This window comes from Jatropha curcas, chromosome 6, assembly GCF_041381405.1.
Source record: "Jatropha curcas cultivar XTBG-Jc1 chromosome 6, XTBG_Jcur_1.0, whole genome shotgun sequence".
NCBI classification, from domain to species: Eukaryota; Viridiplantae; Streptophyta; class Magnoliopsida; order Malpighiales; family Euphorbiaceae; genus Jatropha; species Jatropha curcas.
Window position 1 is genome coordinate 2,979,343 of NC_143156.1, and position 25,551 is coordinate 3,004,893.

Genomic DNA, 25,551 nt, shown 5'->3' on the forward strand with positions numbered 1-25,551 from the left:
GCTTTGTTTTGCGACACTTTTGCATTCCCTGTTTTTATGCTTATGCCTTGTACTAGTTTCATGATTGCTTTCTGAAACAAATTATCGATTATGTGCATTTGGGAACTCTGCAGAGTGATTGGGTTCTGACTACCCCAGAAATATATTTGCATAAGATATTCTGATTACGGGGTGAAAATGGGATTGTGGTGATCGTTTTTGTTTTCTTGGTTTAAGTTACTGTTTTTAGTGTCATCGATTGAAAAGAAGGAATAGTGTGTATTTTTTGCTGGGGATTTCTTGGAAAAAATTGTCACATCTTACTCCGATTCCTTATGGACGATATTTAGTCTATTAGACTAAAAATTAAAGAGGGTATTTATGCTCAGTGTGCCTTTTATATAGAAATCCAAGGTGAGGCTGGGATTAAATTCATTATGTAAGATGTGACTACAAAAAGAGGGAAAAGTCGAGCTAGAAGAAGAAAATTCCATGCTACCATAGAAGCAATTTGCTTAGGTTTCCATCCATCCCAAGTATCATTTCTAATACATTGGTGGGACACACGTTCCAACAATTAAGGATCCATGACTTGTATCACTTGATGATTGATGATGCTATGTGAATAGCTATTACTTTATTCTTAATCTCAATTTAGTAATTCTCAGTTTTTATGAAATGTTTTTTTATCCACTTATCTTTTGAGAGAAATTAAAACTTTTCATATATTACACGAACAACCATTTGGTCTAGGACAATATCAGTTGCCATCGTTTTTCTCTCCTCCCTCTTTTATATTTACTCAATCTCATGATAATATGTTCACTTTCTTTTCTCTTTATTATCTTAGTGGGTCCTACTAATAATATAATATTTTATTTAAAATTTGTCACTTTTGACTCGCGAGTGTCGATATATTTAAGTTTTAAGATTGACATGAGTAAGGTACATAGGTCAAAATAGTAATTTTGCAACAAGTCATAAAGTTTATGGTATTTTTATAGTTTAAACTTACTTTTAGAAATAAGTCAGATCTTGAAAAAAATAAATTATGTGTTTTTTTTTTTTTTAATTCATTGAATATCTTACAGAGAACTTTGAATTACTTTGAATTTGAAATCTCTAATTTCTTTTATAGAATATAAAAGACAAAAAAGTAAATATTATTACTAACTAGATGGTCTGTTTCCACAAAAAAATTAATGGATAATCATAGTTTAATCATATTTAATTATACTTTGTTAATTTCTAGGTGTGGGATAGATTGGTGATTGAATTTTTATTTTGACAATGAAAACCCACTACCAATGTTACCTAAAATATGAATTTTCACTACTTAAACGTTCACTACAAACATATCAGTAATAAATCATTTGAATTGAATTTGTTGTGTAATATTTTTTCCAAATGATAGGATAATGATATCTTAGTCCAAAGCAACCTATGCTATTTTGGTCTCATTTTGATACATTTTACTGTCACGTAGATATATAATCATTTCAATATTGAATATTTAAATTTCAAAACTTAAACTTCTATGCTTTTTATTTGAAAAACAAATCAAAATCCATAGTTGAATAAGTTTCTCCAGCTAATACAATCACCAAAGTTTTGTATTAAGATAGCCATGGAACTAATCCTTTAAAGTAACAGAAGAAACTAATGAGCACTAATACCTTTGCATATTTGACATTTGCGTGGAACTCCACAACACATGGAACCAAATCATGTGAAATGTTTGAGCTCTCTCAAGCTTCTAGCACACAATTTTCCAAGTTGGGCAAATCAATTTCAGATTGTTTCCTTGTAGCAACACCCAACTTCATTCCGACAGAAACTAAGGTCTCAAGTGATCGAGCACTATTGGCAAGGAGATCTTCGTCTATCAGAATTGAATCCTGCATAATACCCCCTGATTAGATGTTATAATTGTGTATATGTATGTACATAAATGTTAAAAAAGCTTCTGCATATGTAAGCCTGAAGCTTTAGAAAGCAGAAGTACACTCAAAATATTTTCTTTAATGAAATTCAGAAATATTGTGATATGCGCAAACATGCAAACGCAATATATCATAGGGAATATCTATGAAGTTTACGTATCATTTGAAAAAAAAGTCCATTCACTTGCAATGAATGTCATAAGGAAAAATTATTTGCAAATGAAATTTCGAATTTGGATCAACTCTGTAATTCATTTTATACATGCAAATCTACTAGCCCGTGCTTAGAATTAATTAGCTTTAGTAGCTTATACTCGTGCTAAGTTCAGAATTCATTTGCAATTTCTGTCAATTTTTTAGCATTATTCAAGCATAGCCATTTTCATAATATAAAAAATGTAATACTCTAAATAATATTTTCATTTATGCCAACTATAATATGAATCTGTAAATGAATAATTTCATTTATACCAAACAAGCTTTTAAGAAAAATGCAATATTCCATATGCTGTTATGAAAATAAGAGCAATATATAATCAGCAACTTATGCAGAGAACGTTGCATCTAGATAACAAAAGGATGTCAAAATTTTAATTGCATTGGATGAAGATCTAGAAAGGAGCTATGGAGCACCAACCTTTTCAAAGACACAAATCACTGTGCTTCCACCGAATGAGAAATATCCGAACTGTAATATCAAACATGAAGTTCCATGAAAAACCAAATTTGTATAAATAGAACTCCTAGACCCAAAACATTACATAACACATAATAGCTAACCTCATCTCCTTTATTGACATAGTCACCCTCCTTTTTCAGAAATGTGATGCTGCCAACCATAGTTGCTCCAATTGCTACAAATGCCACCTTAACCAAAAACGAAAGAGAGAAATTGTGCCAATGACAGTCAATTCAAAAGGAACAGGAGGTGTCTCTTTTGAGATAAGGAAGATCTGAATGGTAAGTGAAGCTAACCAGATTTAGATATTAAAATTACTGTTACAAGGAATGCAAAGCTTGCTGCTTTGTTTCTCTTGCATTAATATGACACAAGACAATGTACATTATTCTCTAGTCTTAGATTCAAACACAGGCAAAGTAAGACTTTTTGCACATCATGAAACATTCCTTGAACTTTAAAATGAAATATTTTTATAATTCACTAGTTGTCATCTGCACTAAAATTTGTAAGTCATGAGACTATAACAAATAAACCTTTCCAAATTCTGCAGTCGAAATGATTGATATAACTCTCTTGTTCTCCGTGAAAACATTACAATACTCACTATTGACAGCAATAGGATTAACCTGAGAAAACAAAATATGCAGGCATAAGTGATGCAATCTGTTAATATACAGAAGAACTGACCACTAACCGACCAAACAAGCTTGTTAAGTTGCATTGATGCACATACTGTATATAAATTTCCAGGCACATTTACAAATTGATCAATGATTCCAGAAACTGGAAAATGAAAACGGTGATAATCCTGCAAGAATGCAAAGAAATTAAGCCAATAGATGTGAAGATGAGAATATATGGTTCATCTTTAGAACAAAATAAGTTAGAAGGAGAATGAAGTGGAAAGAAATCTAAATAGTTTCTCCTTGAGTACCTGAAAGAGAACCACAGACACACACAAAGATCAGTAGCAAGTAGTCCTACCATCATAAAGTTCACACTTCTCTGCCCATCACCTTCTCATTTCCTCGACCCAAAAACCATGGATGAGAAAACAATACCTTACTTTATCCTCCCCTCTCTTTTATTTTCTTTACTTTTCTTAACACCTTTTGTGTAGATTAATGATATTCTTACTCTTATCCCACCCTAGGACATGAGGTTCAAACCCCATGACCTCCCTTGGCACCAGCGAAAGACACTATTTGAAACTAACAAACTCTAGGTTCTCTTCTTGTCTTTCAAAACTTACCAAACCAAATATTCATAAAATGAAGTAGCACAGGCAGCTTTTACCAAATACCTGAGGTGCCAATCGAAAAATGATCAAAGCTCCATCGACAAAAGTGCTAGGACATATTTCTTTTCCCAAAAGTCCTTGAATTGAAAATTTCCGGCCCTGTAAATTATAAGAAATGATACCAGAAATTAACTGTTATAACTAAATAATTCATATATGAGAATGTATAAAGAATATGTACAAAGGAAAAAAGACACAGCTACACTCAGAAACTTATCTAAATCTTGATTCTTACAATAATTTCCCACATTCCAAGTAACAACACAATACTTTTGATATGGCTGTTTCAGTTATGAGAGAGAGAGACGGGGAGAGAGAGAGAGAGAGAGAGAGAAACTATAACCAGATTTTTCCTCATTAATGTTTAGTCTAGGACCTTATACTCACCTCAAGTTCTTCTTTGAATTGTTGAAATCTTTGTAATTAGAGTAAATATTGTCTTTCCTAGTTTAGGTTTATTCCTATTTAGATTACTTCCTATATTGGAACAATCTTTTGTATATATATATATAGTAGAGTAGAGATTGGACAATAACAACACAATATAGAGAAATAAAACTGTCTCTTTTCAAAAACTACATGAATTAACAAAATTAGATCATGTTCTGATGAAGAGATTGTCTAAATTATTATTTCACAAAAGCACCACATAAATGGCAATACAGAATGCAGGTGGTGAACCATAATTATCAAAATGTAGAAGTTCTCTCTTCCACATAAAAATTCTTATTCTGACAACATACCAATTATTAAGCAAGAAAAAAAGATTCTTGACATCAATGAATTGCTTGTATCTAAAAAGCCAGAGGAATGAGAATAAAAGTGAAGCATAATTCTAAGACACAAGTTGTAGAATTACCTTGATCCAAAATCTTAAACTGTCTTCTAGATTTTTAAATGCCATCAGACGGCTATCAGCTGCACAAATGGCAACATCATCACGTTCAATGAAAGCAATTGGTCTTGCACCAGGCTTTAGCTCCCTTATGAAAAAGTCATTGAATGTCTACAAATAGAAGTTAAGAGCCATATAAACGAACAATCTGTCTTCAGATTCGGCAATGTTAACAAAAATTCTAACCATCAACCCTCCCAAAGGCTAGAATAAACAACAGATGATATATTTTAGGTTGGTCACTTCACCAAGTTAATGATATCTATGGTTCTCTTACATTCAGTTACAGTCTTAATGAGCTGAATTACATAAAGTTTAACTCATATTCTCCCCAAAAAAAGAAAAAATAAGTTGCTTAGGATTACTCGATCTCAGATGAGATAGCGAAATATGATGACCAGCTCCAGAAAGCCATGTTGCTCAATTTATTGATATTCATAACAATGCCAACAGGAGCATGATGCATGAGATTAAGAGTCATCTATTCATTAAGAGTCATTTATGCCCAACATAGTGAATACTATAATCAAGGATTCATTGATCGCTCAAGGCCAACTGAAGTTCATAAGATGCAATTTGAGATCTTTGATGCATTTAAAACATGGACTCACACTGCACAACAGGGAAGGTTACATGGATTTACATTGTAATCCAGAAACAGAAAAGATGTTCTTATAAATGAAGCTCATATACAATGCAAAAGAAAGATAATTTAGGAGTGTGCATAGTGAATTGCATCAGGATCTGTTTACCTTAAAATGTTCCAAAGGGTACTTGACTTCATCCAACTTGATCTGATCCTACAACACCGAATATATAAAAGAACAGTGTGCATTAATTCACATGACATTAGAGCATGTTTCCACATTCAAACGACAACAAATCAACCAAGAATAAATAATTGAACACGTACTAACTACCCAAAAAGGAGAATATTGGGGATGGAAATGACATTAAAGCATACTGATAAGCAAACTGTGTTTAACTCCAAAGAAATTATCCTTTTTGCTAAGAGAATCCTCATGGTATAGTTGGAGGTTGAGATTCTAAAGTTAACCCGTTGATTACCCAGTCATTTTCACTTTGATAAGCTCTCAAGATTAAGCAACATGTCATTAAAATGAAATTCCACTTGGTCACACATCTTATTACACCATTATCTATCCAATAGAAGCTTCAAAACAAAAGAAGCAGCAGTTCTAGGGGAAGGGAGCAAAGAGGAATGAAGTACAACGAGCTGTTTTTTGGATAGTCTGAAGGGAATGAACAAGGCTTTCTGAAAGAAAGAGGTGATCGCATCCTCATTAGGTTAAGGAGAAAATTTTTGTTCATATTTGTACTAGTTTTATATGCCCTCCCCTAAAGCGAACTGCCGGTGATTGCGTCATATGTCTATAGTTGGGCCACTCGCCAAGGTATATTGTAATAATAAAACAAAGCTAAATCTAGAAAAACTTCCATTAGCAACAAAACAAAAAAGGAAACAAAAATTACCAGCAAACCTGCAGAAAATAAGAAGATAACAGAAAATAAAATAAGAAAACTCAAAATTAAATTCAGGAAAGTTATCTGAATTTTTAAAATGGGCAGCTATCCCTCTAACAAAGATCCCACTGCATATACACTGAAGTACAGCTCCATATGTAAAACTGGCTCATTTCACATCTTAAAAAATATAAAATTTCTCGTTATATTATCACCAAGCATAAATATGAAATGAAAGTAAAGTGGTGCAGTGGAGGCTAAAAATGACAAAAGCCCATGACTCCAGATTACTGCATGACATAACTACAGCCAAGGTGATCTTCAAAAACAACATTTCAATTGGTACTGAATAGCCATGGCATTTAAATGAAATCATAATTGAAGGTTTTTCTATTTGCTAGTAAAGAACAATGCACCTTAAAAAATTCAACAAATTTTGGAATGTCTTCTGCAGATTCAGCAGAGTTCATTTTCCTTCCCTGCTTCTCAGAAATTTTATACAGGATTTCTTTAGCCCCTGCATCCATGTAAACTCACCATGTAGTGTCAGTCTTCAAGTAATAAAAGAACTAGCTAAGTAGATACAGATCCAATAGCTCTTGTATTGATGTCCAAGTGTTTAGAACCTCCTTTTGAATTACAACAGTGAGGCTTGGGGAATGATTTTAGTATTATAACGAGGAGGATTGGTTCAAGGGGAAAGTAGATTTCTTAAAAGAGTATCAACTATGCACTAGTGACAAGGAAGCACAGGAAACAGTGGTTCCAAAGGAATGTGGAATTCAAACTTTGCATAGGGAATTTGCAGTAAAAACCTGTACCTGAATCCATAAGGCAAAGTCCTATCTTTGATTGGTAAAGTGCTCTCATTGACATCACAATCTTCCCATCAATTAACTCCTCCACTAGCCTCTTTGTCTTTCGATCAAATACCTAAAGCAGAAACAAAGAATTTTAACATAATGGAATCAATAATGGAAATATTCCCAGCAAATCCATTAAAATTGATGCAGCCATGAGAATAGGATTTAAGATGCACTTTCAAATATATAATGATTTTTGAAACATAAAAGAGATTTTGTAACATGGTATACCCATAGAACTTCAGTTAGGTTTTATAGCTTTAGATATAAAGTCAAATGGTTAATTAAGTTCTGGTTTGTAATTTTATTTGGAGTTATAAAAGGCTATGGCATAGTGTTAAACGCCAAACATAAGAATTTTCAGCCAGCCAGATTGGGTTGTGGCTGGAAAATCCAAGAGTAACTGCTTCATGTAAGAAAATGCTGAAGACTCCCAATTCTTTCTTAACACCCTATTTTAATTATCATAATTGGGATGTAACAGCCCAGACTGACCAAGATATTGTCCACTTTGGGCCACGGGCCCGCACGGTTTTGTTCCTGGGTGCCGACACATAGTAGGCCCGTACCCTCCTTACACCATGACCAGACCACCCAAAAGGCCTCTTAACAGTTTAAGGTCTGTCCATACTTGTGTACATCACTTGCACCTTACACTTAACCGATGTGGAATTCGCCTAGGGTGTTACATTTACCCTCCCCCCCCCTTGGGCCACGGGCCCGCACGGTTTTGTTCCTGGGTGCCGACACATAGTAGGCCCGTACCCTCCTTACACCATGACCAGACCACCCAAAAGGCCTCTTGACAGTTTAAGGTCTGTCCATACTTGTGTGCATCACTTGCACCTTACACTTAACCGATGTGGAATTCGCCTAGGGTGTTACATTTACCCTCCCCCCCCTTGGGGACTCAGTGTCCTCGCTGAGGTTTGCCCCACCACCGGGTAGAGGAGCAAGGCTTGGGCTCTGATACCAAGATGTAATAGCCCAGACTGACCAAGATATTGTCCGTTTTGGGCCACAAGCCCGCACGGTTTTGTTTCTGGGTGCCAACACATGGTAGGCCCGTACCCTCCTTACACCATGGCCAGATCACCCAAAAGGCCTCTTAACATTCTAAGGTCTGTCCATACTTATATACATCACTTGCACCTTGCACTTAACCGATGTAGGATTCGCCTAAGGTGTTACATTCACCCCCACTTTAAGGACTCAGCGTCCTCGCTGAGGTTTGCCCCACCACCGGATAGAGGAGCAAGGCTTGGGCTCTGATACCAAGATGTAATAGCCCAGACTGACCAAAATATTGTCCGTTTTGGGCCACAAGCCCGCACGGTTTTGTTTCTGGGTGCCAACACATGGTAGGCCCGTACCCTCCTTACACCATGGCCAAAACACCCAAAAGGCCTCTCGAAACAAAGGGAGTTGACCTCCCTACCTGAGGAGCTGAACTAGCCAAAGTCATAGAGCAGTCTCGAAGCATATGCTCTATAGACCCACATCAAAAGCATGCCCCAAAAAATCTCCTACAAACCCCAGGATGCTTCTTTCCACACTGAGTACATGTCGGAATATCAATCCACGCAGCACCTTAACCACTAGCAACAGATGTGGTCTGTGGAGCTGCTCTACCATAAGTACCATGTCCATGTCTCTGAACCAGTTAGACCAGGTCTATGGTGCACCTCTATGCCTCTTACTGTTGGACTGAGCCCCAGAAGTCTGTCCAGATGCCATACCCTGAAACCTCTTCTGTTGGCCTTGCTGACTCTGTTGCCTCCTAGCCTGCTGCTCATTCCTAACTTCCTCAAGCTCTAAAGCTGCCTTCACTAGGGAAGACAACGATGTATGAGGATGAGCAACCAGATGCATTCTATATTCATCATGCAAGCCTTTCCTGAAGCGCTTGCATCTATCCGATTCAGTAGGAATCATCTCAGCAGCATACCTGCTCAACCGGATGAACTCTCTCTCATATTCGGACACAGTCATTCTGCCTTGTTTTAACTCTAAAAACTCAGCTTTACATTGGTCAATGTAAAGCTCCCCAATGTATTTCTGTCTGAACTCAGAAAGAAGGAAGTTTTAAGTCTTCTGCTCAACACTGACTGTCTGTGATACCATCTCCCACCATTGTTAAGCTTCCTCCCTCAATAAGGAAGCGGCACAAACCAAATTGTCTAGAGGTGAGCATTGCATTTACTCCAATATCCTCTCCAAAGACTGGAGCCAATAAACTGCCGCAGAAGCCATATCATCCTTTCTACCCCTGAACTCAACAGCTACATATTTCCTCAGTTTCTCAATAGGGGGACAAATTGGAACAGGGGCTGTTACACGTACCCTCCTTACACCATGGCCAGACCACCCAAAAGGCCTCTTGACAGTCTAAGGTCTGTCCATACTTATGTAAATCACTTGCACCTTGCACTTAACCGATGTGGGATTCGCCTAGGGTGTTACAGTACGAGCCTACCATGTGTCGGCACCCAGGAACAAAACCGTGCAGGCCTGTAGCCCAAAGCGGACAATATCTTGGTCAGTCTGGGCTATTACAGCTTGGTATCAGAGCATAGGTTTAGGCGGTTCTAGGACTATATGCATATATAGGAATTTATCTATTTTGAAGTGAGAGTATGAGTAATTTAAGTTAAATACATGCCATATTGGTTTGGTTTGGAAATTCTCTCTGATGCAACCTTTTGATCTTTGTAGGATATCTCAACATCTGTCTGATGAGGAGATGGATAGTTATGTCCCTCCTAGAGGTGGTATTCCTGTTGGTGATGCCGCTAGTGGTGCTGTGGGTTCTAATGCAGAGCACATCTCGAGGGTGGGGCAAGCTGCTGCAGGTCCTGCGGGGCCTAACCAGGATATGTTTGTTCAGCAGTTAGTTGCTGCATTAAGGCAGGCAGTGAGAGCTATTCTCTAGGCTCCAGTTGCTCCAGCCCCTGTTCCAGCTCGTCCCCCTATTGAGAAACTGAGGAAATATAGAGCTGTTGAGTTCAGGGGTAGAAAGGATGATATGACTTCTGCGGCAGAGTATTGGCTCCAGTCTTTGGAGAGGATATTAGACCAGATGCAGTGCTCACCTCTAGACAGTTTGGTTTGTGCCAATTTCTTATTGAGGGAGGAAGCTTACTAATGGTGGGAGACGGTATCACGGACAGTCAGTGTTGAGCAGAGGACTTGGAATTCTTTCTTTCTGAGTTCAGACAGAAATACATTGGGGAGCTTTACATTGACCAACGTAAAGCCAAGTTTTTAGAGTTAAAACAGGGCAGAATGACTATGTCCGAATATGAGAGAGAGTTCATCCGGTTGAGCAGGTATGCTGCTGAGATGATTTCTACTGAGTCAGATAGATGCAAGCGCTTCAGGAAAGGTTTGCATGATGAATATAGAATGCATCTGGTTGCTCATCCTTGTACATCATTGTCTTCCCTAGTGAAGGCAGCTTTAGAGCTTGAGGAAGTTAGGAATGAGCAGCAGGCTAGGAGGCAACGGAGTCAGCAGGGTCAACAAAAGAGGTTTCAGGGTATGGCATCTGGACAGACTTCTGGGACTCAGTCCAGCAGTAATAGGCATAGAGGTGCACCATAGACCTGGTCTAACCGGTTCAGAGACATGGACAGGGTACTTATAGTAGAGCAGCTCCACAGACCACATCTATTGCTAGTGGTGGAGGTGTTGCGTGGATTGATATTCCGACATGTACTCAGTGTGGAAAGAAGCATCCTGGGGTTTGTAGGAGATTTTCTGGGGCATGCTTTCGATGTGGGTCTATAGAGCATATGCTTCGAGACTGCCCTATGACTTTGGCTAGTTCAGCTCCTCAGGTAGGGAGGTTAGCTACTTTTGTTCCGAGAGGCCTTTTGGTTGGTCTGGCCATGGTGTAAGGAGGGTACGGGCCTACCATGTGTCAACACCCAGGAACAAAACCGTGTGGGCCTGTGGCCCAAAGCGGACAATATCTTGGTCAGTCTGGGCTGTTACATGGGAAACGGTTTTAGTTGTTTATGTTGCATTATATATGTTTTTGTAAACAAAGCATGAATTTTCTACAAGGCAATAAAATAGGAGTGTTTTGGTAATTTATATTAAAACTAGGATTAAGTCTTTAGACTTCTTGTACTTGCATGTGTCTCTATGGTTAATCACCAAAACATCCTGAAATTCTTATGCAACTTTGCAATTATGGCCTGAATTACAAAATAATCAATAGTAGCCCAATTCTCAATAATGAGCTGCAATTGTGGCCAAAAAGCATGCTTAAGCATGGCCAGATTTCGCCAAAGTTACAACTCATAATCAAATATCAAGCTGAAATTGATTGCTCCTACAGTTCAGGGTATGACAGTAAACTGGCATAAGTGATTAGCCCCCTGTTAATATGAGTCAAAACAACAACCATCTAATGCTGCAATTCCAAACCTCACATGAATAAGACCAAAGTGTTGTATGTGAGAGATGAAACATTCCAGAGAGAGATCCCAGAGAGGAGGCAGAGCGAAAAAGCATACCAGAATATGTGAAGCACTGGACCCAAAGTTCAAACCAACATCATATGAAGAAAAGTGTGCCCACTCACTCAGTTTAAACATCCACCTATGAGAATATAGTTCAAATGGACATTTCAATTTTGCTTTACTGATATAAAAACATAGAATCGAAATAGGAGGAGATATAATTCTAGAGATTAACATTAACAAAGTTCTCACCCATATGAAGCTTCCTTATCAGTCAGAAATCCTCCTGTCATAGCTTCGTTTCCAGTCCCTTCATCAAAACAGAGGCTCAAATGTACCACAGTGTTCAGCCTATCAGAAACTCCAAGAATCTCACCACAAACAGGGCAACAATTAATAAGAGGCTCTCTGCACAACAGGATTACAAGCATAAAGAATACTGAGACATAATCCAGGAAAGTATAATTACTCACTAATTGAAAGCTAGAGTTCAAGAAGAATGCAGGTGTCTTCTTGAACTCCACTAAGCATGTTCAATGGACAAGACAATTGTATCAATCAGCATCCAGATTAAAAACCCAAGGAAAGCATCTGTCATGGCTGACCCAGATTGCCAACCATCATTATCAACAGAAACTCCATAGTGGAAAGAAATCAACCACCATTTCATTCCAAAAGATACTAGGACTATCAGGTTGTTATTCAAACAATGGAAAATGTGAGAATCAATCAATACAACTTCAGGATACTGTCAAGTGATGCAAAGACTAAACAATAGATCTGAATTAAGTGTGAATTTGGACCACATTGTAAGTTATCTAAAAGGTCATATTGCAGAAAATATGTTGCACATACGAAAAAAATGAAAGAATAGGACAAACAAAAAAGAGGATTTGGGGGGTAAGTATGGGAGGACCAGAACATTTCAAAACTGCCTCCCCCCACCAACCTCAGGGAAAGAAGAGAAAGAAACACTGACTACATATAGTCATCCGATAAAGGTAAACCATTAGTTCATGTAAGTACAGGAATTGATATACAAAATCTATAGCTAAAGCTTACTGCCTCTAAATTTAGAAGGGGTTTACTTTTCTTGTTGAATAGCAAGAAGGTCTGCCAACTCATCCATGCTCACAAAACCGTCCCCGTTCTTGTCAGCAGCTTTAAAAAGCTCCTCTTTCTAGTAGAAAAGGTAAAAATAATGCTAAGAGAATGTAATCCTAAAAAAGCAAGATTCAAAATATAGAATATTCTAAAACTACTAGCAGGAAAGTTTTAGAGATTTGACTCTCAAAGCCCAAATTCATTTGAAAGAAACATGCGTAAAGCAGAACCTAGAGAAATTCCATTAACAAGTTCAAGAACACAAAAATTCAAACACAGAGCTTGGTGTTATCTGAAAGCACAAAAGCTAAAATTTTGAAATTCATGTCCCAAACCCAAATCTAAGACTCCACACTAACTTAGACATCTAGCATGCATATATTCCAAAGAAAATATTGTCAGTAGATATGCAATGAATTAAAGTGAAAAATGAAGGTACTTATGGTCAAAACCTTGTTAGCTGCCACTTGATTGCCAAAAGCCTTAATTAAGTCAGAGAATTCGGAGAATGAAAGCCGCCCATCTTGATTGTAATCCTATGCATGATACAAGGGATTGGGAATAGAAAATTAAACATGAACAAATATTATCATAAAATAAAATGTTCAGACAGTAGTGTATCATCAAATGAGGGCCTAATGGAAGGGGAGGGGTTGAGACATTGTCTATCTATCTGCAAGATATACATAATGATCTACATTTTAGTTTTGGGTACAAGTGTTAATCCACCAGTAGAACAGCTGGTTCTGCATAATATAACTGCTACATGTCAGCCACATGGAAGCAGTGGCAGATGGGATTATAACTCAACAGGGGGTAGGGGAGGCTGAAAAATATGGTTTGATCCTGGTCTCAAACCTGTCTTCCCTAATTCCCCAGCTTCAGATTTGTCTCCCTATTCCCTATATCTTTACTTTTACTCCCTAGAAGTACAAAAATTTTCCAACAAATCTCATCAATACCCAGTTACCCACAGTACAGGGTTGCAGCCATCTGTGTGTCTAATCACATTCATAATAAGAAGCACGACAGCTTAGCAACTTGCCATGCAACGAAGAATAATCAATGAGGTATATAGACTAGAATGCAAGTCATACCACAATTGACAAGAGGCGTCTTGCAAAGCTTTTCTCTGTTTCAATTGGATCCTGTAAATTTTTCAAATAATGTTAGAAATAATTAATGATATGTACCACTCAATTGAAGTATAAGTTGCGGATATCAAACCTCAACAGAGCATGAAAGGGAAATTTTGCCAACAACTATATCAGATGAGGAAGGGTCAAAGAGTTCAAAGACCTCAAAGTCAGAATCTGAATCCTGCAACAAAATGAAATTCCAGGGGGAAAAGTCAAATGAAAAATAAATAAAACAAGAAACAAATAGTTTGCAGAGAGCCACACCAAATCTAGAATAGATCCAGTTACCAATAAGTTAATCTAAAATTTAGCCAGTCACCGCAAACTTCAAAAGTTATGTTAAAGATTTTGTCAAATATATGATAAAAAATGCTATAGATTTTTCTTAAGCTTACATGTTATTAAAAGATTGTCTTGCTAATCACATTATGGTCGATCTAGGCATAAAGCAAGCAATATAATTTTAATATTCTTTAGAAAAAGAAAATGATTAGTAATGACTGTGTTATGTAACATCAATTACGTCTGCACTTCCACAGTAGATAACCATAACTGTGTGACCACAAGCCAAACCATATTTTGGTCATTTCTAACTCTTCCCTCAATGGTTTTATAAGCAAGCCATCATCCAATAAATAGATGTATTTTCAGTTTTGTTTTAGTCGCCAAACCTATGTAGATGGTGATTCTGCAAAAGATTACAATGAAAATGTGCCAAAGAAAAACAAAACAGTGCCCTGCTTCTTCATGCAAAATCTGTAATTCTTCCTAGTTTTAACAGTTTCCAACATTAGAAAATGGTAGTTCGAAATCCCATACTGCAATATTAACATAGCTTTAGTTCATTTTTTAGACTTTCTTTACAGCAAAATTAAACTACTTTCTCAAGCAGTTATCTCACTATATATTATGTCAATTCTATCAGCCAGGGAAAAAAAAAAAAAAAAAAAAAGGAAAAGAAAAAGGAACCATTACTTATGCCAATATTGAGAACTCATTTAATGGTCAAGTAGCTCACCTGTGTTAAAAACTCTAGCAAGTCAATTTCACAATAGCCAACAATATTGTTCTTTGATATTCTATTGGTCTGCACCATATGTGAATTGACAAAGTAAGCAGTATAGAAATTTTATTATAATCACACTTCTATGACAGAAATAGTACATAAACCAATAAATATAGTTTAAAATAAAAATCAACTATGCAAAGCAATCAACACTCTGGATAAAGCAATCAAGACTTGGAATAAGCTTGTGCTTATAAATAATAGACCCATTAAGTCAGCCTAGCAGCTGAAGTACGGGCACAATGCGCTACAAAATAATGAGGGAAAAATAGTTTCCCCATACCATGTGTCCACTACAAACTTTCAAGGCAAGAAATACTGCAGCTAGGCATCCTGTAAATTATTTTTTCTTTTTACAACCAGCAATTCTTTCCCAAATCAAAGTGGTGTAAATTTGGTGATAAGGTGGAATGTGCAACTAACTAGTCTTGTAAGTATAAGACTAATGATTATAAATTAAATTAAAATTGATGAATCATATCCTACTGAATCTGTTCTCTAATGAAGGATTTATGACCCAATTACAACTTTGAGTGGAATGCACCCCATGAAGGAGTTTGGATGGAAGGAGAAGTTGATTGTTGAGTGAAGGGGATCCATTATCAACTTTTTGTTGGTTGTGGAAAAGACAGAAATTGCCAAAGCATTGGGAATAAAGCAGTACAAATTGGACATCTCTTCATCAAAAAACACTTTTACCTGTCTGAATTTAATGCTGGCCTCACAATCATAGATGTAGATATTTCTCAACAAGATAATTAGTATGAAGCAAACTAGTGAATCCTGTAAAATCAAGTTTAATTACTTGATTACCTCAAATACGGATATCCTAGCAACATGAGGCCCATTTCTTTCCAAAAGAAGTTTCTTCTCCTGTGCAAGAAATATGAACTCAATTCTTTTTCATAGATGCAATGCAAAAAAGATCAATATACCTAGTAACCGATTGACATTATACCATGTGTTTATCTCCAGGAAAATTGCCAATAACAAACAGTATACATGCAATTCCAGAAACTAAAGATACATGCTCAAGAAAAGTTAAAAGATAAAAAGAAAAGGAAAAGGAAAAGGGAAAAAACGAAATTGTTAATGAATCTGAAGATTTTTCTCATGAGAAATCATTAAGAAAAGAACATTTGAAGGATTTTTTGTCATCAAGACAATAGAGAATCCTAAGTAATCCTCAATTTGACAAAATAAACAAATGCAAACAGCATGATCCAGTGTAGCCACAGCAAAAGCTATACACTATGAAGGGCTAAAAATTTGAATGCAGATATTCAAATGATTTCCACATCTCCATAACAAAAAAGGAACAGCACCTTGTTCCATACATGTATTAAAATTAACTAACATGTCATTGAGAGATAGGAAGAAGCAGAGTGAGGTTGAAACACCCAAAATAACGAATGTTCAAAATATCATTAGGATTTACCAGGAAAGAACCAAACTTGAAACCAACTAATCTGTTCTTAAACATAATTTGTAAACAGAACACTCATTAAACAAATCAAAAATATTCAATAGGTTCCTTTCCATTTTTCCTTAAACTGCATACATGGTTGTCAAATGTTTCTCTCATAAAATTTCATTGAATAACTCTTTAAATTTCTTCCTAATATGCTTGTTGCAAAAAATTTTGGAGCTTCACTTAAATGTTCATCATTTTTTTCAATTCCAGGAACACATATTCATAATATTTCGATTCAGTGTAGTTTATTAAGATTATAACAACAAAAACACATGTCTAAATTTACAGCTAGAAAACAATAAATGTTAATGCAGTATTTTAGGCATCTTGTTTAAACATATTACAGCTAGAAAGCAATAAACTTTAATGCAGTATATTAGGCGTCTTGTTTAAACATATTACATGATAGTATAGCTCTCACAGGAGGCATTTATTCAATCGAATGGATAAGCAAAGAAAATGAAATAAGAAAAGAGGATGGCTTTAGAGACCACAAGAAAAGCTACTGGTCAAAGTACTCACCGAGTTCCAAACAGGTTTCTCTGTCCTGCAGTGCAAAAGAATAAAAAAACAAACAACACACTGTGTAATTAAAAAATTGCAAAGCCATAAATTTCAAAAGACAATATATTCTTTCAAGAAATTTTGAAGATTAAGCTGACAAATTAACCCGATATCAGGTCACAGACAACATGTTAGTTTGAAATATGTTCTCCTCTTAATAGTGCCACCAAATAAATAAAAAAATAAATAAAGTCTAATGATCACAAAAGTAATAACCTTCACTAAAGTTAAATTCATTACTACTAAAATTTCATTAAAGTATAAATAATTGAAGGTCTATTTGCAAGTAACTTAACATAGACACAGTTAAGCATTGATCTGATAGTTATATGCTTATACCATGATCATAAAGGAATTATGTTTAGCATGTAAGCAAGTCGACCAAGGATTCCAAATTCTTGTTCAGGGCCAGAGCATGCTCCAGTCTTCCTGGAAAGCAATGTAACCCCTGTGTGGGACTTTTCTACAGATCCAGCCAACATCAAATAGTAACGGAGTACGGTCCAGTACTATCTAATATTTTTTAAGTCCGAATTACAGGGCCAACTTACTAAAACCTGAGACTGAGAATGCATAAAACTGAAGCTCAATCACTGTCGCATGCTTGTGGACCCACTAATGCATTGGTCTCGAGTAAATGTCACTTAATTGTCACAAACAAAAATGATCTATATTGATTAGTTTCACAGCATATCGTCCAAACACAAGAATGCTTTCAGATCTCAAATTTGAAAACGGAGATAGAGACGCTTAACTGATCAGAAATCTCTGTACGGTAAGTCTGCTCTCCAAGAGAAACACAAGCAAGCCACTTGTCTTTAAATTTCATCTCCGCCTATAATCAGAGCAAGTTTAATTCACAATTTTTAAAGCACACATGAATAAGAGCATTTCTTCAATACAATTCAAAATTGGAAAACAAACAAATACGACATACGCTAACGAGAGTAAGAAGCGCGATTCCAGCGAAATCCTCAGCAGAAACGAGTTTGAGACAAGAACCACTAGAGCCTGAACTGTTTCCATGAGAACGACGGAAAATGCGACGGAGACGTTGGCGATGGTGGTGGTTACGATTGATGTGAAGCTTCTGCTTCAACCGAGAAAGGCGGGAGGAGTCTTCCTCGCTTGCATCTGGAAGACCTTTAGAGCTTGCATGACCCATTTCTGTCACTGTAGCTCTTCTCTTTCTCTGATTATCGTCGCAATTTCAAAGGTTTGACTCTTTACACGCAACGGAATCGAGAAGGATATCTTTTTGATTCCGGACAAGTGGAAAAGCCAGTTAACTTTATCGTCCGGTAAACTCATGGACCCCACCCACTACCAACAGTTAAACAATTTTTAACGTCTTCAGTCAGGCGTTTGATTAATAATTAATTATTAATTACATTAATTACTAAACAAAAGTAACGTTCTTTATTAAAATGAACAAAAATACATTCGTTAGCTACTCTGTGGTTGTGGCAGTCAACGTCTGGTTACTGTTCTCTTCTCCGGCGGCGCCGCACCGCACTGCTGTGACTGCAGTATCATTGTATTTTTTTTTTTTTTCCCCTGTTTTTGTCACTTTGAAAGGCAAAGGAGCCAAACATGCAATTCTGAAAAAAGAATCAACAAAACCTTCTAGAGTGATTGCAAAAATGAGGAAGAAAGGTCCAAAAGATCAAAGATTTCTTTGAAGAATCATCAAAAATTACAACTTTCGTCACTTCACATTTCTTACTAATCAAGACACCAATATTAACTGAAACAACAGTAACTAAAACCAAGAACTAACAGTAACTAAAACCAAGAACATCTCTTAAACAAATTTGTCATTTACTACTCAAGATACTAATATTAACCGAAAAGAACTGTAATTAAAACCAACACTACAAAAAAAACTTCAAATTGCGACCGATTTTTGCGACCGACAAAAGTCGGTCGCAATATGGATACCAATTTGTGACTGATTGGTAAACAGTCGCAGATTTTAGCGCGGAAAACTCGCGCGGGATTGCCTTTCAGTTTGCGACTGAATTACTGCGGATTTGCGACCGATTTTGCGACCGCTTTGCGACCAACTTTGTTTCTGTCGCAAAAATGGGCGCGTCAAAAAAAGGGACACAATCTGAGACCGAAATGAGATAAAATTGCGACCGATTTTTTTGCGACCGCATATTTCAGTCGCAGATCGGTCGCAATTTTGGTGCATATTAAAACGACGTCGGACAATTAAAATTTGCGACCGATTTAAATGACATTTGCGACCGATTAGTCGGTCGCAAATATTAGGGCTTTAAACGCGCCCTCTTCTTTTCCTTTTTTCTTCTTTCTCTCTTCTCCTTCTCCTCTCCTCTCTTCTCCTCCATCCGCAGCGCGCCTCCAGCCCTCCTGAGAACGCTCCAGCCACTGTGACGCCGCCACCGACGCTCCAGTCACTCCTCTACGGCGTTCGCCACCGTTTGGACAGCATTTGAGGTAAGCCGGTGACCATTTTATTTTTTTCCAATTTTTTTTTTTTTTTTTGCGATTTTTGTGTTTTTTTCAATTTATTATTATTGTTACTGTTATTACTGTTAATATTATTAATATTGTTAATATTGTTAATGTTGTTACTGTTATTATTTTTTTCGAAATTTTTTTTTTCGATTTTTGTGTTTTTTTTCAATTTATTATTATTGTTACTGTTATTATTGTTAATATTATTAATATTGTTAATATTGTTAATGTTGTTACTGTTATTATTTTTCAATTTATTATTATTGTTAATATTATTATTTCGATTTATTATTATTGTTACTGTGACTGTTTATTATAATTAATAACATTAATCAAATAATGGATTTATAATAATAAGATTAACTAATAAAATAAAATATAATTTCATTTCATTAAGATTAATTGCATTATCATTAAATCTTTATATATGTCCTGTAATTATAAAAAAAATTAATAAGGATTTGAATTGAATATATGAGAATTTCAAAATGAAAAAAAATAAATAATTATGTCAGTTGAATTAAAATAATTTAATTACAATAATAAATATTTCAATTTATTTGGCAGAAAAATGATCATATTTAAGTAATGATCATATAATATCATCTTTTGTTATTTAATGAAAACATATAAGTAAATTATTTAAATTAAAAAATACAAATTTAAATCGGCATTCATTTAAATTTATTAAAAATATATATATAATTATATCAATAATTATACATGAATAATTTATCTATGAAATTAGAATAAACCATCAATAATAGAGGGATGGAGTTGGTAAAAAATCATACGTACAAAGATTCCAAATAACATTAAAAAAGAATTCTTTAAAATATTTAAATAAAATTAATTAATTATAGAAATATAAAATTATAGTAATAAACAAACAACAAAAGATTCCCAAACGTAATTGGTTACCTGGATGAGGAAAGTATTGATTTTTGGGGGATTCTATTAGCATATTTACATCAATATGATAAATATTTTTTATTATTAATTTTTAATAATTGTTAAATTATGAAATAATGTGGCACCAACTCTTATTTAATAATTATGTCACTTTCAGAAATTATTTCGCAAGTCTAACCATCTTACGTCAAATATAAGATAAAAATACGTTGAACACAACAAATATATATATAATTTATTTGTCATTCTCAATAATAAACTTACTTGTCATTGTTGTTACAGTTGCATTGACAAAAGTGGTGTTTTGTTAATTTATTTTTTAATAATTTCCACCGTTTCTAATGGATAACGACAACTTGTTTGAAAATGCTTTCATTATATTTCAATTAAAATATTTTATAAAATAATTTTAACATTATAAGTTAAATAAAAAAAGAAAAAGTTAAACGGCTAGTTAACAAGAAAAGATAGAGGTGGGCTCATTGGGGCCCAATTTAATAAGGCGATGGTTTAAAGGGCCCAAAGAATTATGGGCTTTTATAAATACGCGTTGTTTAGTTATAGTAATTATCAACATGTACTTGCTCCACTACTGCCTAAGTTAAAATTAAAAAGAAACCCTCACTAGAATTGAATTTTGCGTTTTAGGTTAATTGAAATTGAATTTGAATCAGGGTTGTGATAATTGTAATGAGTGCTGCAGTTTTTTATCCTAACGTGCAACTTTGTTGTGATAATTGTTGTTTGAGCAAGTCCTGTTAATGATGAGTTTGGATTGGAGGCCTAGTAGTGGCCATTTTGCCTTTGGAGAATGTTGATATGTTATAGAAGTGTTTATTGAAGTGTCTTTCTATTTGAGATTTGATAGTGTTGTGCCGAAATGCTGCCGAATTTTTTTCAATAAATTCAATATGTAGAATAGTACACTTACCTTTATTTATATATATATATATATATATATATATATATATATATATAACCTTTGTATTGAATAAATGAACTTAGTTATTTTACATTTATCTATAGTTCCCCCTTATTATAGAAATAACCTTAGTTAGTTATAAGTGTAACTTGAACATTACATTAGTGGCATGTTTTAAGGCTAGATCAGACTAATGCAATTACATATAATTTACCCTTGATAAACACATTGTTAATTAGGTAACAAAAATGCAAAATAATCGAGATTGGATGTACTGGAGGTTCGAGGTCAATGGGATATTAAGACAAGAGTTCCTGCACGGATTGGAGGCGTTTATACAGTTTGCAGTTGGTAATCCCAGTTTTATGGATGGGAATAAGTTGAGGTGTCCATGTAATCACAAGAAGTGTCGAAATCGAGCCTTCTTAGACATCGATACAGTGAAACTTCATTTGTGCAAAAATGGGTTCGTGGAAAATTATTACGAATGGATACATCATGGTGAAGCTCGAGTTGCCAGTGGGTCAGGCCACTCCATTCCGGTAAGTTTAGAAGTTCAGCCTTATCAATTTCTGTATGGTAATCAATGCAATGATATGGTAATCGATGCGAGTAGAGTACAATTTGATTGGGATAATATGGAGGAATCGCCAAATGTAGCAGCACAACAATTGTTTGACATGCTAAGTGCAGCTAACATTGAACTGTGGCCTGGATGCAAGAATCATTCAGTTCTGTCTGTTGTTGCACGATTACTACACATGAAAGCAGAGCACCATTTTTCAGAAAGGTGTTACGATGATTTTGTTCAGTTAGCAAAAGAAATGTTGCCTGAAGGCCATTCAATGGTTGATAATTTTTATCAGACAAAAAAATTAGTTCGGGGATTGGGACTACCGGTAGAAAAGATTGATTGCTGCCGTAATAATTGTATGATATTCTGGGGTGTTGACTCGGAATTCAGAGAATGCAAGTTTTGTAATCTTCCAAGATATCAACGGCGCGGTCAAGGGACTGGTAGAGTACAAAGGGAGAAGGCTTTCAAGAAGATGTATTATTTCCCTCTTGTTCCTCGCCTTCAAAGGTTATATGCATCAAAGGCGATAGCTGAACACATGACATGGCATGCTTTGCATGAATATGAGGATGGTATAATGACTCATTCGTCAGACTCTGAAGCGTGGAAACATTTTGATAACATTCATCCTCTGTTTGCTGCTGAAATAAGAAACGTGAGATTGGGGCTTTGTACTGATGGGTTTCAGCCGTTTCGCCAATCAGGACAACAATATTCATCATGGCCTATCATTGTCACACCATATAATCTACCACCGACAATGTGTATGAAAGATGAATATATGTTTTGGTGTGTTATTGTTCCTGGGCCTACTAATCCAAAACATAAAATTGATGTGTTTCTGCAGCCTTTGATGGCCGAACTTAATTATTTATGGGAATATGGGGTTCAAACATTCGATATTTCAACCAATCAGAATTTCATAATGCGAGCTGCTTTGCTTTGGACCATCAGTGATTTTCCAGCATTTGGAATGTTATCTGGGTGGAGTACCGCTGGCAAATTGGCTTGTCCTCATTGCATGGAAAACACTAATGCATTTACACTAAAGAATGGAGGTAAACAATGTTGGTTTGATTGTCATCGCAAATTCTTCTATTGTTGAACCCCCTCCACCTGTGAAGTCTGGAGCAGAAATATTACAAGAAATTGAAGATTTGGGGCTTATGAAAGTTACTGAGTTGGGTGCAGATGAGGTAAATAAAATAATTGGCAGGAATAGCGGGTGGAAAAAGCGAAGCATCTTCTGGGATTTGCCATACTGGAGTTCACTTCTTATTCGTCATAACCTTGATGTCATGCACATAGAAAAAAATGTGTTTGAAAATCTGTTCAACACTGTCATGAACATTGAAGGGAAAACCAAGGATAATGCAAAAGCAAGAGCGGACATGAAGGAAATTTGTCGTCGACCAGAACTCGAGCAAACTGTACTTACTGGTAAGTTTCCGAAGGCATGTTATTGTTTAGATAAACCCCAAAGGCAATTATTGTGCGAATGGTTACGATCATTAAGGTTTCCAGATGGCTACTGTTCAAATATGGGTAGATGTGTGGACATGAGGAAGTACAGATTGTTTGGCATGAAAAGCCATGACTGCCATGTTTTCATGCAAAGATTGATTCCTGTGGCATTCCGAGAATTATTACCAGGAAAAATTTGGGAAGCAATGACAGAATTGAGTCTGTTTTTCAAGGAATTGACGATGACTGTTATCCGATGCGATGATATGGACCAATTAGCGCGAGAAATCCCAATTGTGATGTGCAAGTTGGAGCGAATTTTTCCACCCGGCTTCTTTGATTCTATGGAACATCTGCCGGTTCATTTGCCCTATGAATGTCGTTTAGCAGGACCGGTACAATATCGATGGATGTATCCATTTGAGAGGTGATTCACTAACATCTCATTCTAATGATTACATCATTTATTTGAACTTATACTTACATATTGGCATTGTACAATCACAGACACCTGCAGAAAATTAAAAAGAATGTGCGCAATAAGGCAAAGGTCGAGGGATCCATTTGCAATGCATATTTGGTTGAAGAAGCTTCCACATTCTGTTCGCACTACTTTGACCAACATGTTTTCACCAAGCATCGGAGAGTGCCACGTAACGATGACGGAGGAGATCGCGTTCAATCTGAGTTTGAAGGAAATCTAAAAATTTTCACCTACCCTGGGCGTACGATTGGTAAATCAAAAAATAGACGATTGACTGATGCAGAGATACAAGCGGCTCAAACCTATATTTTATTGAATTGCGAAGAGATCACACCATATGTACAGTAAGTATAAATAATGTAAACATTCTAGACTTGATGTTGGCCGTTGTTAAAGTATACTTATGCTAATATGGTTCGTTCATAAATAGGGAATATATCAATCTTCTGCGGCTTCAAAATCTCAATTTGACTGATACTGCAGTTGATGCAAAGCTGGACACGGAATTTGCAGAATGGTTCAAATATTATGTAAGTTACTTTCAATGTACACAACACGGAATGTACATTTATTAAATTTGACTCATGTCATTACTATTTCCTATAGGCTCGAAGCTCGGGAAGCGATATTCGTAACAGATTTATTACGGATCTGGCAAAGGGGCCATTACCGGTTGCTAATGCCTACTCTGGCTACTTTGTAAACGGTTACAAGTTTCACACTGAGGGTTATGGGAGAAGCAGAAAGACAATGAACAGCGGTGTGTGCATAAAGGGATCAAACTACAGTGACGTGTCAAACGATTTTTATGGGAAATTGGTTGAGGTTTTGGAGTTAGAATATCCAGGCCTACCAATGAAGTGCACAATCTTATTCAAATGTGAATGGTTTGATCCTACGCCAAACATTGGCACGAAGGTTCATCCTAAGTATAATCTGGTTGATATTAATCAAAGAAGAAGATATACAAAGTATGAACCGTTTGTTTTGGCAATGCAAGCTGCACAAGTGTACTATGTCCCATATCCATCGTTTAAACGAGATAGATGCGATTGGATGGCAGTGTGTAAAATCAAGGCTAGATCAGTTGTTCATGCACTTGAAACGAAACAGTCTTCTTCACTCGCAGTATCGGAGGCATTTCAAGAAGTTAGGGTTGAAACGCAACCGATGCAAGTTGTTGAAGATTTAACAGATAGGTTGGATGATGAAAGCCGATCTTATGTTGAAATAGGAGCATCAGATGATGAAGAGGAAGAAGATCAAATCATCATGGGTACCTCAGAAGACGAATATGAAGAAGAGGAAGCTGATGAAGAGGAGGAGGAAGCAGATGATATTGAAGACACTTAAAACTTAGAGCAATTTTACTGTTAGAAATTGATAAATGTATATGCAATTAATATTATTAATGAAGAATTTCAATGGTATTCACTTTGTTTACTCGTATTTACCACATGTTCTACAATTCATATAATTGTATAAATTCATTTTATCTAGGTTCTGATATCTGCAGTACAGATGGCTAGAGGCAGAGCGTTTGATTCTGACGCGTCCGGCAGTGGTTCGCGTGGAGGTCGTGTACCTGGACGCAGTGCCCGTGGACGAGTAGGGTCGATCCCTCGTCCTTCGTCAGGTACGTCTGGGGCTTCGTCATCTGCTCAGCGACCGGTACTGCCGCCATCACATCCTTCTTCAGGTACGTCTGGGGCTTTATCCTCTGCTCAGCGTCCAGTACTGCCGCC

The 25,551-nt window shown here is 36.1% G+C and overlaps 1 protein-coding gene across 1 annotated transcript; it reads right to left on the minus strand.

Annotated features, from left to right (window-relative positions):
* Positions 1-1,497: 1,497 nt before the first annotated feature.
* Positions 1,498-18,230, minus strand: LOC105629669 (phosphatidylserine decarboxylase proenzyme 2). The gene is made up of 21 exons (XM_012211291.4): positions 17,901-18,230; positions 17,719-17,798; positions 16,922-16,946; positions 15,739-15,798; positions 14,878-14,946; positions 13,948-14,040; positions 13,818-13,868; positions 13,173-13,256; positions 12,705-12,796; positions 11,869-12,024; positions 11,671-11,755; positions 7,106-7,217; positions 6,701-6,801; positions 5,552-5,599; positions 4,764-4,910; positions 3,908-4,003; positions 3,338-3,412; positions 3,138-3,230; positions 2,703-2,789; positions 2,560-2,610; positions 1,498-1,877 (listed from the first exon to the last, which is right to left on the minus strand). The coding sequence occupies exons 1-21, from the start codon at positions 18,126-18,128 to the stop codon at positions 1,728-1,730; spliced, it is 1,983 nt and encodes a 660-aa protein (XP_012066681.1). The 5' UTR covers positions 18,129-18,230; the 3' UTR covers positions 1,498-1,727.
* Between the last annotated feature and the right edge of the window lie 7,321 nt (positions 18,231-25,551).